Source organism: Cannabis sativa, chromosome 5 (assembly GCF_029168945.1).
Source record: "Cannabis sativa cultivar Pink pepper isolate KNU-18-1 chromosome 5, ASM2916894v1, whole genome shotgun sequence".
NCBI classification, from domain to species: domain Eukaryota; kingdom Viridiplantae; phylum Streptophyta; class Magnoliopsida; order Rosales; family Cannabaceae; genus Cannabis; species Cannabis sativa.
The window spans coordinates 6307290-6323893 of record NC_083605.1 but is presented as its reverse complement, the minus strand read 5'-3'; the positions used below and the strand labels follow the sequence as shown (position 1 = coordinate 6323893).

The following is a 16604-nucleotide window of genomic DNA, read 5'->3' as shown; positions in this document are numbered from 1 at the left end:
ATATCAATTTAACATGTTAAGAAAGAAAAAATATATTAAATGAATATCTTAACATTTTAGTCCAAACAAAATCTTCACATTTTCTAGCACAGAAATAATCTTCACATATTTTTTTCCGTAATGACAAAAGTATCTTCACATTTATTATTAGCAAAACAATCTTGACATTTATGTAAAAACTATACTATCTCTCCAAACAAAATCTTTTCTGATTTTTTATTTATTTAAACAAAAAAAACATGTTTTTTTTTTCTTTAATTTCATAAAAAGAAAAAAATTTCACAAAATAAAACTCAATTTCTTTGATTTGAACACAAGCAAAGCAAACTGATTTCAACTACCAAACTCATATTCAGTCTCACCTTATTCTGTCTCCCTCTCTCTGAATCTTCCATCTTTCCCCATTTCATATTCAAATTCCGATTGGATCTGTACCACTAAACAAATCCCATCTTTCATTTTCTCCAAATTTTGGTTTCAGAATCAAATCACCGGAATTTCACCGTTTTGTTGGAGAAAATGCTGAGTAGGGGGTCGAATGCCCGGCTTTCCGGCATGGCATTTCGATCCCGAATCCCAACGCTCTTGCTTTCCATGTTCGCTACTTTCGCTTCCATCTATGTTGCTGGCCGGTTAGTTTTATATATCACACCTTTTAACGACTCTTATGGGTTCTTTTTTATTCTTTTCATAAATTAAATTATGTTTATATATATGTCTTGGTTGTTTTCTGTTATATAGGTTATGGCAGGATGCCCAAAATAGAGTTTATTTGATTGAAGAGCTTGATAAGATTACTGGTCAGGTGGGTTTTTATTTGTTCTCTGTTTAGACCCATCTTGTGATGTGAAAATGTGTTCTGGAAATCAAATTTATGTCTTTTTTTCATTTTGTTTAAATTAAAGTATTGTGTAAGTGAATTTCTTTTCTTGTGTAAATTTTGATTACCCAGATGTGCACATGGTTGACTTGACTATCTATGTTCAATTAAATTAACCATTTCTGATTTGATTCTAGGGTCATTCTGCGATTTCAGTGGATGATACATTGAAAATCATAGCCTGCAGGTAGAAGAAATAGCATCATTTGGTTTTGTGATGTAGTGTTTTGGAAATGGGGTTTGAAGAGTGTTTTTTTTTTCATGTTAGGGAACAACAAAAGAAATTGGCAGCCCTTGAGATGGAGTTGGCTGCAGCTGTACAAAAAGGTTTTACTTCGACCCGCTCGACAGAAACTAATGGAACTCACACAAAGAAAAGGCCACTGGTAGTAATCGGAATTCTTACAAGGTTTGGCCGCAACAACAATAGAGATGCAATTCGGAAGGCATGGATGGGGAGTGGTACAGTCTCATTAGTCTTTGTATTCACCTATGCATTTCTTTGTGTTGTTACCTTTTCATTATGTCTTAGCGGTAGGGTGTTGTCTGTTTTACAAATATGCTAATCTGTTAAGTCCTTAGTGACCGAGACTAATTAATCAGTGTTTATATGACTGATACAAATTACAAAAACATTAAATTTGGATTAGTGCTATACAGGGTTTGCTGTAAATATCAACATTTAGTATGCTGGACATGAATTTGGGGTAGTTAACATCTTTGATAAAGAAAAACCACACTAGCTATTTGGTAGTTCAGATATGCATCAACAGAATGATCAAATACAAATGACATTTTTACAATCAAGTTGCTAGATAACTTAAATTTTAGGTTATGTCTGAAATACTAAATTTTGCCTTGATTGCATTTATCTGGTAGCTGGATATAAACAAATCCAGCAACATAAGCTGTTTCATTTAACTAATCAATTTCATTTTACTAGCTAAAGGAGTGTAATGTCAATTAGTCTTTTAGACTAAAGTCTTAGCTGCATGGAGCTTCATTTTATTTTTATCTTCTTGCTTGAATTTTGTAAGTGGGGCTTAGTTATGCTACAAGTGTTTATTGTGTTAAGCATTTCTTCCTTTGAAAGTCTTACAAGGGATGAAACTGTCTTCGCAGGTGGTGCTTTGAAAAATTTGGAGAATCAGAAGGGCATAATTGCACGATTTGTCATTGGACGAAGGTTATTTCCTTTTATTCTCTGTTATTTGGTTGGAGGGACTGTTGTTGAAGCAATATTTCCTTTGGTATATGATTATCAATAGTAGACCTCTGCCTAATGATTCATTCTACTGCAGTGCAAATCGTGGCGACCAGTTTGACCAAGCCATTGACAGTGAAAACAGGAAGACTAATGATTTCATGATTCTTGTGCGTTTTTGTGTTATTGAAAATTGATAATGAATGTTTTCCTGTAATTATAACTGGTATATAAGCTGCAATGATTTAACTATTTTCCAATTGCGGTCTTGGCAGGATGACCATGTGGAGGCACCTGAGGAATATTCAAAGAAGGCTAAATTATTCTTTGCTCATGCTGCAGAGAAATGGGACGCTGAGTTCTACGCTAAAGTCAATGATGATGTTTTTTTAAATATTGGTTAGTTGAATCACTTTCTTAAATAGAGTAAAGAAACATGAAACTATCTTGGAGTTGGGATTCTTGAACCCTGTCATGATCAAATATAACCCTACCCTACTCTCCCCTATTTCCACACGTTTCCTATTCCTGAGCAAATGAAATGATACAGAAATTATTCTATTACCTTTAATCAATAATTTAGGGACATTTGGGAAATACCATTCTTCTGTTAAACACCATTAGTGTTTGAGAGGTGTTATTTAGTATATTTACTTGTATCACATGCACGCTAAACAATGAAAGCTACCTACTTTAGAAGTATTTTCACAATTCAAACTCTTAAACTGTTAACATATCTTTCTTGGGGTTTCGTATTTATTTCGTATGTTCCCCAGATGCTTTTGGAGCTACTCTAGCAACCCATATGGATAAGCCTCGTGTTTATATTGGCTGCATGAAATCAGGCGAAGTTTTCTCTGAACCGTGAGTTTTACCTTAAGATATAAGGACATTTACAACATGAGAAGTATAAATGACTTGTTGTGAGATTCTTATAATTTGCAATCTCATTTCTTTTCTCAGTGGCCATAAGTGGTACGAACCAGACTGGTGGAAATTTGGTGACAAAAGATCGTAAGTAGTCCTAGAACTTAATCTAATCTCTTGTAGATCCTATATCATGGGGAATATTCACAAATCTTCTGTTTAGCTAATTGTTTCTACAGTCATCTTTTTGGGCATATGCTTTACACCCATCTCTTATTCTCTCTGTTTGTGTTCCTTCTTAGGCTATATTGTAATATTACAGAACATGCTAGTATAATATTACATTGAAAATGAAACACTGCATTTTTAAATGCTGATGAAATGGTAAGTCGTTAATTAAACATGCATTCTGCTTATAAACTTTAGGAATATTACTTCTTGGCAAAGACATTTGACCTTGGTACTTGCATAACATACCAGTTATTGTACTCTTGGTTTTGTAAATGCTGTTTTTCTTGAAAGATAAACTGAAATATTGCTGCTATAGTGTTCAACAGATTTTAACTTGTCTAAGCATTTTCATTTGAATTATTTTTCCTATTTAATTTGAAAACGAAGCCTTGGGCTCTGGTTGTCAACAGATATTTCCGTCATGCTTCAGGTGAATTGTATGTCATTTCACAAGCTTTGGCGAAATTTATAATGATAAATAGGTGAGTACTCTCTTTAACAAACTGGTTTCAATATAATGTAACCATAGATGCAAGGATTTATATCTTGTTAACTGGTTTTACAGAGCTATTCTTCGTACTTATGCACACGATGATGTGAGTGCTGGATCATGGTTTATTGGGCTTGATGTCAAACATGTTGATGAAGCCAAGTTTTGCTGCTCATCTTGGTCATCAGGTATCTCAGTCACTCTCACTCTCTTACTCATCTCCAAAATATCAGAGACATTCGTGCCGGTTTTGTTTTGCATAGTTTGATTAATCTCCTTGATATAACTGAACATGACTTTTGTTTTTCAGGAGCTGTATGTGCTGGTGTTTGATTTGATTTTCTTTGGGATTGTTTTGAGAATAAAATCGAGGTAGATGGTTCTTCGGTTTGAAGATATTAGTTAACATATCTTGATGTTTTCACTTGGCTTCATGAGAAAAAGCATAGTTCCTTCCCATTTGAGAGTCGATTACCCTCTTATGACGACAGATGAGATAGCTTCTCTCGACATTTTGACAGAAACACAGATAGGATGATCGTGATCGGTTCGAAACCACATTTATGAGTTAGAATGTAGGCCAACTTTGTAAGTATAGAAACACTAATGTCAAGGGTATGTTTTTTTGTTTTGTTTTCTTTTTATTGGCAACATGATGTATTTTCCGAACATCATTGTCTTATGAGAAAGAAATAGGAGTGATTCTTTTCCATTTTTTCAACTATACATCTCACAATAGTGTGTTTAATATATAAGGGAACTTTTATTATATTCATATTTTAATATTAATTAGCTTAACTATTCAATTTTTAAACTTTAATAACTATTTTATTATACCTTTAATTATTTTTATTAATAAGGTTTTTGTTTTTGTAAGCATTTACTTTATTTCCTTTTTTAATTTTGTTTATTTAATTAACTATTATTTAGCTAAAGTTTTTCTTTAGAAGACTTTTTATAAAAAATATATATATATTATTTGAAAGTTTAATGAGATTGGGTGTTTATTGTGAACTTTTTGTTTTAACAATATATGTGCTACTTTTATCTACTTGTTGGTGTTATATATAATTTGGTACTAATTAGTATTTAAAATAATAATGTGCAATTATATATTTAATAGTGTCATATTGTGTACTAATTAGTATCTAAATATAAAAATAAAAAAAAATGATTTCTAATTAGTATCTAAATATTTGAATTAATTTCTAAATAGTATTCAAATAATTTTGTTAACTACTAATTGGTATCCGATAACATAGAATAGGTCAAAAAAAAATTGACTAAAAACTTTATGTTGTGGTTTTGAATACTAATTAGTAGAAAAGTACTTACCATAAAAACCTATAAAACCACTAATAATATATAAAATCAATAGTATGTTACATATATAAGAGGTAGTCGTATAGTTGGTTATCATTTACAACTTAATACTAATCAAAGTATTAAAGTGCTGCTTTTATTTCGAGCCGTTTAATTATTAATAATATTATGATTTATTTTGAAGTTTTACATTATCTTCTAAGGAAACAACAAGGGATTAGGGATTATATGGCTTTAAAATTAGATACGAGTAAGGCTTATGACAGATTAGAATAGAGTTTTCTTAGCAGAATTTTATTAAGGATGAGTTTTTTTCGAACAATGGGTATTATTGGTTATGAAATGTGTAAGTATCGTGCATTATAATATCATTCATGGAGGTGAGTCCATTGGGCTAATTATTCTGGCATTAGACAAGTGATTCCTTTTCTCCTTATCATTTCATACTTTGCGTTGAAGGCTTCTCAGCTCTCATTCGAAGGTATGAGGAAAGGAAGTGGATCCATAGGTGTAAAGTGGCTCGAGGTGCTCCTATGATTTCACATATGTTGTTTGCAGATGATAGTTTTTTCTATTATAAAGCTAATGATTTTGAAGCTTCCAAAGTTTTGGAGTTGTTGGCTACCTTTGAAAAAGTTTCGGGGAAAAAGTGAACCTTCACAAATCTTTTGTCTTCTTTAGTAACAACACCTTGCAAAGATGTAAAGAAGGGGTCCTAAACATTCTTAGTATGTTAGAAGCGCAAGAAGGTACATCTTATCTAGGTTTACCAAGTTCAGTAGGCAAAAATAAGAATTTGGCTTTTGGTTTCTTGAAGGATAGGGTCAGAAAAAGAGTTCGAAATTGGGATAGTAAATTACTATAAAGAGATGGAAAAGAGATTCTCATTAAATCAGTAGTCCAATTTTACCATCCTATGCTATGATCATGTTTCTTCTTCCGGATGGGGTGTGTAAGGATAAGTAACGGTTCATGAGACAAGTTTGGTGGCAGACTTCAGTTGACTTTAATTTAGCCATGCTTGGTAAACAAGGTTGGCGTTTACTCACTCAACCTCAATTCTTGGTGGGGAAAGCTTTTTATGCAAGATATTATCCCAATAGTTCTTTTTTGAGTGCTCAATTGGATTCTAATCCAAGCTTCATTTGGAGAAGTATTCTTGAAGCTCAAGGCATTGTTCGACTCGATGTTCGTTAGAGAATTGATTCAGGCAGTGACATTATGATCCTCCAACAACCTTGGCTTCCTCATTTGAGTGACCCTTTTGTGCATTCTGATCATCTTGCTCTCCATGGAAATAAAGTCTCTAGTTTGTTTAAAAGTGGCTTAAAGAAATGGGATAAAGAAATTATTTCTGATCTTTTTGAGGATTCTCTCATTTTTAGTATTCCTCTCAATGAGTTTGAAAATAGGGACTCTTGGTATTGGAGTAAAGAATCGTTTGGTGCTTACTCGGTTAAGAGTGCTTATAATCTTATTCAAGAATCAAATGGTCATTTGGATTATGTAGATAGTTTTAGTTTTTGGTGCAAATTTTGGCATCTCAAAGTTTCTCCAAAAATAAAAGATTCCATGTGGAGAACCCTGTCTCATTGTTTACCTACTACTAACAATTTGAAAGCTAAGTTATGTCCCATTGAAAGATATTTGTCCAATGTTTAGAGGAGGAAAGGAAACTACTTTCCATTGTTTGGTGGAATGTCCTTTTGCCAAGCAATGTTTATCTCAAGTAATTGCTGGTTTTTCTCAAAATGGTTGGATGAATTTTACTAGTTGGTTTGTGGACTTCTGTTCACATAATTTTTCTGCAATTATTGAGAAGGTCTCTGTTGTTTGTTGGGCGATTTGGAAGGTCAGAAATGAACGTGTGTGGAATGAGAAAGTTTCTGTGATAGAAAGAGTGTTTGTTAATGTAATTACTTATCTTGATAGTTAGATTTTGGTTCAATCTAATGGAGGAGAACTCTATTCCGTCTCAACTCTCTCTGCTATTGCAAATGAGTACTAGACTAAACTTGAAATGGATTCTATCAAGATTAATTGTGATGCAACCATTTTCAATGCAGAAAATTTATTTGATTTTGGTTGGATAGCCCGAGACCATTCATTCAGACCATTTGTTGGAAGTTGTGGCAGGAAGTAAACTCCTTTTGATCTTGTTTCTCCTATTCAGTGGTGGAACTACTTGTATCTATGGAGTGGCCATGGCCCTCCCTAACTTTTTAGAAAAAAAAATATAATAATATATAAATTAAATTAGAATAATTAGATTTTACTTATAAGAAAAATGTGATAATTCTCTTATTATTAATGCCTAATAATAAATTGTGAAGTTGAAATAAAGAAGCTCAAACCCAATAGAACATTTAAATTAGTTATCTATTTTATGGTAAAAAGTGACAAAAAAAATGATTAATATAATTTATTTTTGAAGAGTAATTTTGTATGATATATATATTTATATGTGTCTTTATATATGTATTCTTATGGTATCTAATACCATATTAATATGACACTTTATAAGTAGTTAGCGGTTTCTTATATTATTTATTAAATTAAAATATTTAAGACTCGATATTATTTTACACTAACGGATATGTCACTTTTTATAGCACTTGGCACTATAAGGTGCCATTTATTATTTCTCATTATTTTATATATATTGTATAAAGTTAATTAACTTTTTATATTGATTTATAAAATACTACATACTAAAAAAATTAAGTGAAAATACATTTTATTTGGCCTCTCCTTATGTCGTCGTCTAGTTCCGCCACTGCTCCTATTGGTTTAATAATCTCATATTGTAAACGTTTACTTGCAAATTTGTCCAATGTTGTTATTTTTTTTGTTAAACGATTAGGGAACAAGGTGGCTTATTGGCCCTATTTATGCTCTAATCATATTTGTATTGTCAATGGGAGTGTTGTCCCTATTGAGTTGAATGTCATTTTATTGGCTGAAGTTTAATGCAGATGCTTTTATTCTGTTTCAAAAAACATGTATCCATAATAACATATTATTATTGTGTAAATTACATGGATAATTAATAAATGGAATAATCTGATACCAAAACGCATTATATATTTATTGTACTAAATAATTGTTATAAGAATAATGTTATTAATAATGAGTGATTTAGGATATTCAATTAGTTAGGATATATTTGTTTTAAATATAGATTATATTTTATGCTAGATATTATTACAAATAAATTGGGTATATTATTTTATATTTAACAAAACTTTAATTATTTATTTGTATAAGTATAGATGTGTAAATTCTCTAAATTCACAACTAACTCAAACATATTAAGACAATAAATATGGTGGTTCAAATTATGATTTTGCTTACAATTAAGAATGTGTTTAGAAGTTACTGTATAATTATTTAAGTAATAATTACATAAAAAAAATTAATTTGCTTACAAATTAAGAATGTGTTTAGAAGTTATTGTATAATTATTAAAGTAGTAATTACATAAAAAATTTAATGTGTTATTTGATAAAATAATTAATAATTACAAAAAAAAAAAAAATAGTTAATATAAAAAGATTTTTTTATATATATAATTATAGTGTAATGGCAATTAATTCTCATAAAATCATCTTATGTCAAATTGTTTAATTACCTTCAATCAAATATATCACAACTTTCCGCAAGGTAACTTGCCACATTGACTCCCCTAGACTGTCCTAGTGAGCACTATCAATCTAGAAACATTTAAATTTATTTTTTATTTTAAGATTTCTTACTTAAAAAAAAAAATAATGTATAGTATAATATAAAAATTTTAAGTATAATAGAAAAATTAGTGTGATGGTGTATTTTAATTATAAAGTAGAGAAGCTGAAAATGCTCTGTAATTAAAGGATCAACATAATTTGTCCTTTTTGTGTAAATATAAGACTGAAGGACATTATTATAGAAGACATCAAGTTTAAATGATTGCAATCCTTCCCTTTTGATAAGGTAAGTAAATCTGATTGAACCAAGTTATTAAGAACTTGTTGAACAGCTTATGATTCAATATTATACAGTTTTCAGTTAATGCAAAGAAGAAATAATTTACGTCCTTCATATAAAGATCAACATCAAAAATACATTATAAATAGATGTATACATAAATTGTGAACTGAGTGAAAGACATCTATACAACTTCATGGCCAAAAAACACAAATATCTATGACAACGACATGGGATTTGATTTTCGTTCAGCAAACAAAAACTTATGTGAAACATTTATATGCTGTACAATAGTACTGGAACCCAAAGGTCCATACAATTTGGCCATGACAGTCTTACCAATACACCACATCACTCTAATTCATCAGTGTAGGATAACTCAAGATGAACCATTGAGAAAATGTGCCAGTGCCTTGTCTGTATCATTCTCATACATTATTAGAGCATCAGCAACGCTCTTCGATGGAAATCCCATCTCTCGTAAGAGATTGTATCCATTGACAAATTCTGGAACCTGAAATAAGTAAAACAAAAACACATCATCGGGTGTTTCTCAGCACCGCGGCTCCAGAGCAAGATATTTCTACTAGAAACCAAAACATCCTATACCACATTTTAATGACATAAAAAACAACACAATACACAGCACTCAGAATAATATAGTTGCAGAACTCAAGAAAGCACCTTAGTGGAATTGTCTCCATAATGCCCCACGGCAATAGTAACAGCTTCTCGACTCAGCCCTGAAGCAATATATTTCGCAACGGTAGGGTCTGGGATGGATCCCTGCCATAAAAATTTATTCAATTAACAATTTCTTATGAATGTAAGACCAAACATATGCAATATATTAAATATTCTTTTGCAAGTAAATTACCACTGATTTCTGAAAATTGCATACATGCACTCAACCATTGAAGAAAAGTATTGCAAATATGAAAAGCAATGAGCCAATGAAAGTCAATAAAGATGACATACCACCGAAGATGATGAAGATGTTGACGCTGGAGTCCTCGATGGAAGATTTTCCAGCCCAAGCTTCACCCAGTTCTGGTTTTCCTTCTCTGCTTCAGCGAGAATTTTCCTCTCAAGCTCAAAATCAAATTGGAAATTACTCCGAGGTATCTCTCCTACATATGGTGACAGCTGAGGCTACAAAATGAGACAATAAAGCCAAAATTATACTACGTTGCTTCTCTTCAATTGTTCAATACAGATAACAAAGAAGAAGATAGTATTCAGGTCAACTGAGAAAATAACGCAAATATCACACTAACAAAGTAATAATTCTTCAAAACAATGGCCGAACATTGAATTCACACTGATGACATAACTTAATTCTTTAAGGTGGCGTTTGGTTGGAGGTAATGAAATGGAATAGAATGGAAAGGAAATAATTTTCATTCCATTCCTTTGTTTGGTTGTATTTAAAATCATTGGAATACCATTCCAATAGAATGACCTTTCCATCATTTTGGTGGAATGACTATTCCATTTTAAAATGGAAGAAAAGACTATTCCAATGCAAGGTTTGAAAAAATTTAATAATTTTTTTATCAATTTTTTTATACATTTTAAATTTTATTCTATTCCATTCCAATTCCAATTCCAATTCTCATTCCCATTCCTATTACTATTCCGATATTTTCGTTCCTCCCAACCAAACGCCTCCTAAGTGTTGGGGAAAATGAAAGGCCGAACTACTTCACTAGTATGGACAGAGGTGTAAATCCAAAAAATCACTGGTATAATAACATGAACAACGGCTACATTCATAGATGTAACATGACAGATGAAACATCCAGCTCGAATTTCATAAAAAAGACACAAAAATGTATATTATATATAAACATATCGCCAGTGGTGCAACTATCATATAGATCATATACCCTTTGAGGCAATAGTGCAACAGCACAGATCTAAACAAATCAAAGATATACTGACCATGTATTTGACAAAGAACCCAACAATAAAAAAGCAGAATTCCTTCACCAAATATAATAGGGAGACACAGTTATGTTCCTAAGAATTTTTTACGACTTTCTATTACAATCTTCATTACTGTTCCCCCAAATTATGAGTAATCAAAAAATATCGACTGTGGACAAAACTAAGATCACAAAAGCTCATTATCGTCGAATCAAGCAAAATTCGTTGTCGTTTCTTATCTCCGAAAATACACAGGGTTCAATCGTGAAGTTAATAAAGTAGAATAATCAAACAAAGCACACGATCGCTACTATGGCTAATAAAGCATGATAACCAGAAAAAAAGAAGTCGGATCTTACAGGAGGTGTGATCCGATACTCCGGCTTTATAGTTACGCGTATACCCAATCCAGCTGCACATTCAGAAAACAAAGAAAATCGAAAAGTTGGTCAAAATTCCAATAATAAACAACAAGAGCTGCAATAATTCCCTAACCCTAACCCTTATAAGAATAAAAAGAAGTGAAATTTGTAGACTTACAAGAAGCAGAAGAGGGAGGAGGTGGGTTGTGGGGGTGTTGGGGAAAGGGACGGCCATGGTTGGGACCAAGCTTGGGGTAGAGAGCGGAGGAAGAGGAGGAAGAGGAGGGAGGAGGAGGAGGAGCGTACATGGGGTGGTTGGGTTGGGGAGAGGAAGAGTGTTGAGGGTACATGGGGATTTGGGCTTCCAAACTCCTGAATTCGCAGTCCATACAAAACACCAACACCACCACGCCGATGATCCCTTAATTAATTCTTCACTTTCTTTTTTTTCTTTTTCTTTTTTTCATTAAATATTAAAATCCACGTTTTGGAACTTTCTTGTACTTTTCGCGGGTGTTTCTCACAAAAAAAATTTATTCTAATGCAAAATATAGTTTATTTTGTCAAAATTATATTTTAGCGTGTTAAATTGTAATGTAAATATTTTAGAGCTAGTTAGTATGTTGTATTGTATTGTATTGTGTTAGATTGTATATCATTTGGAACGCCATATTAGGTCGTATTGTATCGTATTATATTGAATTGGATTATATATCATATTTTTATATAATACTATGTTAAACTTTAATTTATACTAAAATATTATATATTTAGGTGTCTATAAAAATTAATACTATATAGAGTTTTACATAAAAATATTGCATAAAATACAATTCAATATAATACAATATAATTTAATACGGCGTTCCAAACAAGCTCATTAGTATTATTTAATACAATACTATGTAAGATATTGTATTAGTATTATTTAATTCGGAACCCGGTCTCGGGTCGGGGTCCGGGTCCAAGTCTAGGTCGGATTCCGGGTTCGATTCCGGATCCGAATCCGAATCCGAGCCGGGTTCGGGTCGGGGTCGGGGTCAGGGTCGGGGTTCGGGTCGGGGTCGGGGTCTGGGTCTGGGTCCTAGGTCTGGATTAGAGATTGGTGTTGACCTCGAATCCTTTATAAATATTATAATACAAGCTAATACGGATCATTTGTTATGTATTAAATAATACAATATACATTGTATAAAAAAAAATTAGTCGTAATAATTAATACAATACATTATTTTATTCAAACATAGTGTTATTTATTATTTAATACAATACGATCCTTATACGGCATACTAAACGAGCCCTTACATAACAAAAAGTGATCTGATAAATACCATTTTGGATCTTGTGTTTTGTAAAAGTTACTAATTGGATCCTCTATTTTGTTAAATGACAAAATAGACTCTGTATTTTCTAAAATTGTACAAATAGGATTTTTTGTCAAAATAAAATTTAATAATAATCTGATCTATATATGTTATGACAAAACTGGTTATATTTTTTGTATCTATTCGTGTTAAAAATTGTTTTTAAATTGGTTATATTAAAAAGATAAAATTATTGAAAATTGAGCTTACGGTCTTATTTTTACTATTTTAAAAAATATAAGATTTATTTTATCATTTAACGAAATAGAGAATTTGATTGGTAACTTTTACAAAACATATGACCTAAAATGGTATTTACCCATTTATATCACAATATAACATGATACAAAATTTATTAATAGATTAGTACTAAATATGGTAACTCATTCATTTGCAACATTTAATATAAAAAAAAAAAAATATGTACATTATATAAATTAAGCAAAGAAAAAAACCATTTTATAAGTTTATTACAATGTATATGTAATAACTTACTTTCATAAAGTTATACATTATTTTATCTATTATAAAAAAAATTATTTCCAATTAATTATACAATATATATAATAAATATTTGCCAAGTCAAAAAATATAAGTATTTAATTTTTTTATTTATTATAACACATTATTTTAATTAATGAAGGATGATATATTCATAATTATTTTATAGTTTTATAATATTTTAGTTAATTTTAAAAGCTAACTATTATTACAAATATTAAAGATTTGTATTTATTAGTATTTGTCATTAAATCATTATTAGCTATTCCCGAATAAAATCAATACCCATATACATACTATACCATATACGTACTATAATTGAATTGGTAAATTAATCTGCAACTCTAGCAACAGACAGAAAATACGTGTTCCAAATAATACTAACTCTACAGTATAGTGTATTTGGCTAAATAATGAGCAACACTATAGAGTCTTAAACTCCAAACAAGAATCAAAACACAGCATCATGAACGACAAACGAGATCACAGAATGATAAACATAAAATTGAAACAAAATTCAAAGTGAAACTAAAACTTGAACACAAATGCTTACATGGAAAAGGCAATAAAGATCACTGTGATCTTGAGCTTAATAATCCGCGTGAGAAAACAACCTTCAACATTTGTTGAATCTTCTTTATTGATGCGAGAATAGAGTTACAAAGTTTGTATCGAAATCCTCTTCTCTTTTCAATGGAGTCTCGGTCCTTACACTAATCTTCACTTGAGACCATTCAATAAAACACATGAAAGAGTCTATTTACAACCCTCCAACTCACTATTTTCCATCTCTATAGCTCATCTTGACACACTACATTATGACTAGTAATATATAGTATTGTATTAGGTACACTTAACGGCTAAAGGAGTAACTAACTTAACTGTGAAAGATAGTTAAGTGGCTGAGGTGGGAGCTAAAACTGTTAAAATAGTTAGTAGAATCGGTTCAAAGGCGTCAAACCTCAACAATTTCACCTGATTTGATCACTTGAATCATCTCTGTCTGGCATACCAAAGATACATCTGCTTTCTAATTCCAATGAAAGTTGTCTCTCAGGAGAGACAATGCTTCTTTAATTTTGAGTAAGCTTAGACAATGTTTGTCACTTGTGATAATTGTTGACTCAAAAATTTGGACACAGACTCCTAAACCACACCCGCTCGCTAGATTAGAGACAATGAATTATAAGTTAATTAAATATATATATAAGAGACACACAAGGAATTTATACTAGTTCATAACATGTATCGCGACAGTAGTAGAGCTACGTCTACTTTGAGTTTTATATCTCACGAGGTGGATTACAAAAAAAAATGACTAAGTCTGGATGCTCTCATTTTTAGAGAGATAAACTAGAGAGATATTTTAACCTTATGACTACTTTTCTAAACTTAAAAAATGAGCTAGTGGAGCTCTCTTGGAGGTCCTATTAAATGATAATAAAACAAACCAAAAAATATGGAAGAATAAATTTAGGCTATTTCTGACCGTAGATAATGATCTAACGGTAGAAATTAACTTTGAAGGTTGATTGTCAATTTTCGGAACTTGAGTCGCATCGGTTGGACCCGCTCCGAATAAGTTATGGCTTAAATTCGTAACTCCCTTGGGGTGAAATTTAGGACAGGCCAATTCCCAAAAATTATTGTCACGAAACCACGATCTGGATGCCCCAATGGTTCTCAGAAGCTTGGTCGAGGTTCCATATGAATGTGGGTGCTTTCTTGCCTTTGCACCCATGGTTTATATCAATAGCTGATTTCTTTTGAGTTTTTACCTACCAAATAAATCCAAATGGTTATAGAATCATGTCAACCTTCTTTATTTTTTGCTGCTTGAGAAATTGGCCTGTCCTAACTCCCCATGAAATTAACTTCTTTTGTGACTTGAAAAGAAATCTAACTCAAAAAGAGGAGGGATTCTATCACTTCCATCAATTCAGTCCATATATAGAAAACATGACTAAAACTAATTGTGGTCTTTACCATCAAGAATATTGTTATACCACAGTCCTTCCATCAAGACATATTACCTTTCAAAAGGTTAGCCCTTTCAAAAGACCTCTCCATTGATTGATATGAAGAGGGAGTATATACCATGCTTATTGAAATTGATGCATGGGAAAGAGATGGGAGGACTTTATTTACCATTGAAAAACCTCTGCAATTTTGGCCTTATAATGTCTTGTCGATAAGTTTATGTAGATACTCGCTTCTCTGATGACTCTTGGATGATGCTAATCGAACAAGATGAAGAGGATGGTCAGAGTGCCACTGTCATCTTGTCTAGGACAGTGTCGAAAGATGAGAGTTCAGTTCAAGATGACCCAGAATATTCAAGGAGAGTATCTGTATTTTTAGACCGGGATGATGAAGAAGTTACTTCTACTCAAATTTTTCTAGAAAGAGCTAGGGAATCAACAGGTTGTTGATGCTCCCTATTCAGTAGTTATACCTTGTTGTCTTGCTCTTCTTTTATTTTACTAATCGCTTGTCTTTTGTTCTTTGTAGACAACATGAGTTTCTTGGCTCCCATGGCATCCTATTTGAACAGGAAGATTCCAGTGCCAAAGGAGACCGAACCTCCGGTCAAGGAGGTTGTTCAAGGTGTTGACCGAGGTTTTCGGCAACTAATAAAATATGATTATACTATTGAGCTGTAAGAAAGTGAGAGAAGAATTTTTACGTGGTTGGGGCGTTAATGAGCCTTAGTCCACGAGTCTTTGTTATTTATGGATGTATTTAATACAGAATTTATACTTGGGAGGATGTCACCCCTATAAATACAGAGAATGTTCTTGGTGAGTATTTACTCTTCTTGCTCATATGCAGCCCAAGATTCTCGATCCCATTTAATGAGCTTTGAGGGGGTATTTATAGTGTTTTGGTGGGGTAATCCCTAGAATTGTTCTTACAAGTGTATCTGTAAGTATCCATAAAGTTGGGTATTCCCAATGAATATACCATGAGTAATGCATGGTCAAATCCCTAGGTGCTGTAGGGTTTTTATGAGGAATGTCCTTTTTGCCTTGTGATTGACGTGACTCTTCACAGTGTAGCCGTCGCTAGACTTAAATGATCATTACTGTGGCGCTGCTGGTTGGAGGTTGTGCCGTCAGACTTTATTGCGTGTTGCAGTCCCAACACGCTTCCTCCCATGCAGCATTTAATGCGACTTGATTGCTCAGGAGAAGCCTGACACCTCATGGAGATGCTTTAGTGCTACGTGAGCCTCCGGGAGCACCTTGAACTCCGGGTGCCTCCTCCGGGACCTATGTCCAGGATGTTTCCTTGTGGCTTACAAAGACTTAGCAAATATTTATGAATTATCTGATCCACGTGTCCCTGTCCGGTTGGTCCACGTATATTGGGCGAAATCAGGGGCAACATTTACCCCCAAGCCTTGCTTAATTTGAAAAATGAAACAAGGCTTGCTCAGGTGCCTCCGGTTGACTCCTCGGTTTCTTGGCACAAGCCTAGAGCGCGT

General features: G+C 32.4%; 2 protein-coding genes across 2 annotated transcripts; one reads left to right on the top strand and one right to left on the bottom strand.

Moving 5' to 3' along the window:
* The first annotated feature begins 253 nt into the window (after positions 1–253).
* On the top strand, positions 254–4441 carry LOC115716794 (hydroxyproline O-galactosyltransferase HPGT1). The gene is made up of 12 exons (XM_030645697.2): positions 254–632; positions 742–805; positions 1018–1067; positions 1149–1342; positions 2003–2066; positions 2182–2254; positions 2360–2483; positions 2861–2948; positions 3048–3098; positions 3593–3664; positions 3748–3860; positions 3983–4441. Exons 1-12 carry the CDS (start codon positions 520–522, stop codon positions 4003–4005), a joined length of 1029 nt encoding a protein of 342 aa, XP_030501557.2. The 5' UTR covers positions 254–519; the 3' UTR covers positions 4006–4441.
* A 4636-nt stretch (positions 4442–9077) lies between these two features.
* LOC115717246 (branchpoint-bridging protein) lies at positions 9078–11784 on the bottom strand. Its single transcript, XM_030646217.2, has 5 exons — positions 11431–11784; positions 11250–11302; positions 9940–10113; positions 9646–9747; positions 9078–9475 (listed from the first exon to the last, which is right to left on the bottom strand). The coding sequence occupies exons 1-5, from the start codon at positions 11639–11641 to the stop codon at positions 9341–9343; spliced, it is 675 nt and encodes a 224-aa protein (XP_030502077.2). The 5' UTR covers positions 11642–11784; the 3' UTR covers positions 9078–9340.
* Between the last annotated feature and the right edge of the window lie 4820 nt (positions 11785–16604).

Coding starts and splice junctions, on each gene's coding strand:
- LOC115716794 (XM_030645697.2), top strand. CDS start 520: ATGCTGAGTAGGGGGTCGAATGCCCGGCTTTCCGGCATGGCATTTCGA. Junction 2,255..2,359: donor CTAATGATTTCATGATTCTT/GTGCGTTTTTGT, acceptor CGGTCTTGGCAG/GATGACCATGTGGAGGCACC. Junction 3,099..3,592: donor AAATTTGGTGACAAAAGATC/GTAAGTAGTCCT, acceptor GGTTGTCAACAG/ATATTTCCGTCATGCTTCAG.
- LOC115717246 (XM_030646217.2), bottom strand. CDS start 11,641: ATGGACTGCGAATTCAGGAGTTTGGAAGCCCAAATCCCCATGTACCCT. Junction 9,748..9,939: donor CATCTTCATCATCTTCGGTG/GTATGTCATCTT, acceptor TTTTTATGGCAG/GGATCCATCCCAGACCCTAC. Junction 9,476..9,645: donor ATGGAGACAATTCCACTAAG/GTGCTTTCTTGA, acceptor TACTTATTTCAG/GTTCCAGAATTTGTCAATGG.